The 1614-nt window shown below is 34.4% G+C and overlaps 1 protein-coding gene across 1 annotated transcript; it reads left to right on the forward strand.

Moving 5' to 3' along the window:
• The first annotated feature begins 328 nt into the window (after positions 1–328).
• On the forward strand, positions 329–1266 carry LOC142759639 (taste receptor type 2 member 39-like). Its single transcript, XM_075862033.1, is given in 4 exon segments — positions 329–664; positions 666–721; positions 782–856; positions 951–1266. Coding segments are annotated over 4 exon segments (783 nt in total).
• Positions 1267–1614: the final 348 nt, after the last annotated feature.

Here is a 1614-nt window from a genome sequence, read left to right on the forward strand (position 1 = left end):
AATGAGCTGAATAAAGTTTTGTTTTGTTTTTTATTGACGCACCGGACTGAAGGAGTTAACATTGATATGGAAAACTGTGTAGTTATACAACATTTGCATTCAGCTCTAACGTAAACGCAGTAATTCATTGCTAACCAAATAATCATTTATTAGAATTTTTGTATAAACACAAAGATTATTGCTGCCAATTTTTTTATTTGCATCGCACCAAAACATTCCTATCCAATAGACGTAGACTAGAGCATTACAGCAGATAGCAAATTGCCTGACATGTTTAAGTCATTCAATGTTTTCGAGTATTGAGGAGTGAGGAACATCTAACATCAAGATGTCACGAACAGGATCAATTGTAGTCCACATTATAATGTTAGTGGAGAATTTTTGTGGTTTGGCAGTCAATGGATTCATCACAGTGACCACGCTGATGGACTCGTGTGGTAGCAGGAAGCTGAAACCATTTGATAAGATATTCTTTATTCTGGGTATCACTCGATTATTCTTCACGTGTTTCTTAATCTTCAATATTATGAACCAAGCCTTCAGTCTGAATATTTATCACATCAATGTTCCCAGCTGGATGCTCAATACCGTCTATTTATTCCTTGGCTTTTTCAGTCTTTGGTTCTCTAAGTGGCTTTGTGTTCTATACTACGTAAAGGTCACCATCTTCAAAAAGTACTCTTCTCATTCGTATTAAATTAAGCATTACAGAACTTGTACCGTGAATGATTCTATCAACAATATTCATATCTTTTATTTCTGGATATATTTTTGCGTACAGCTTTGAAGGAACCTTAGATATCATTATTCCCCCAAGAAACATGGAAATTAATGCAAGCCTGGATACACAATTATTGTACTTGCTGCCATCCTACTTCTTTGGGCATTTTTTGCCTTTAATATTGTGATTCATCTTCCTTCTTGGTTGAACTTACTTTTGTTCACATAAGAAGTATATGTAGCAATATTACAAGCTTCACCACCCCCAGCGTGGACGCTCACCTCTCCGCTATTCGCTCGGTGATCATAATTGAGGTCATGACTTTCATTAAGTTTATTGTCACCATTCTGCTTTGCTTTGACTTCTATGACGTGTGTAATAAAAGAGTACTGCTTATATTTGCCGTTTATTACCCTATACTCCACTCAGTGGCGCTCATTGCAGGAAATGCGAAGCTGAAGAAGGCAGCACTTAGAATACTTCACTATTTTAAGAAATGCGGCACAGAAATTCTTGTTCCAAACCTTAAGTGGCTGTTCCTGTAGATACCATCACCAAGCAACCCACCATGTTCTATCGGATCTGAAAAAATAAATAAATGTCTTGTGTTGTTTTCAAAAGTATAGGATAGACTTGATATTATTATGTGTTTTTTTTATAATTATTATTATTATTATTATTATTATTATTATTATTGTTATTATTATTATTTCTGGTGAAATCTGTATTTTTTTTAAAGACACCTTAGGCAAAACTTTAATATAGAAAAGATGCAAGTCTAAGAGCCCTTTACCCATTAAGGACTACTTCACACACACTTTTCTTCCAGCGCTTTAAGACTAATGTAAACATTACTTACTTTTTGGTGGCATTTTTTATTTTGTGTTATTTTG

Source organism: Rhinoderma darwinii, chromosome 4 (assembly GCF_050947455.1).
Source record: "Rhinoderma darwinii isolate aRhiDar2 chromosome 4, aRhiDar2.hap1, whole genome shotgun sequence".
In the NCBI taxonomy this organism is placed as follows: domain Eukaryota; kingdom Metazoa; phylum Chordata; class Amphibia; order Anura; family Rhinodermatidae; genus Rhinoderma; species Rhinoderma darwinii.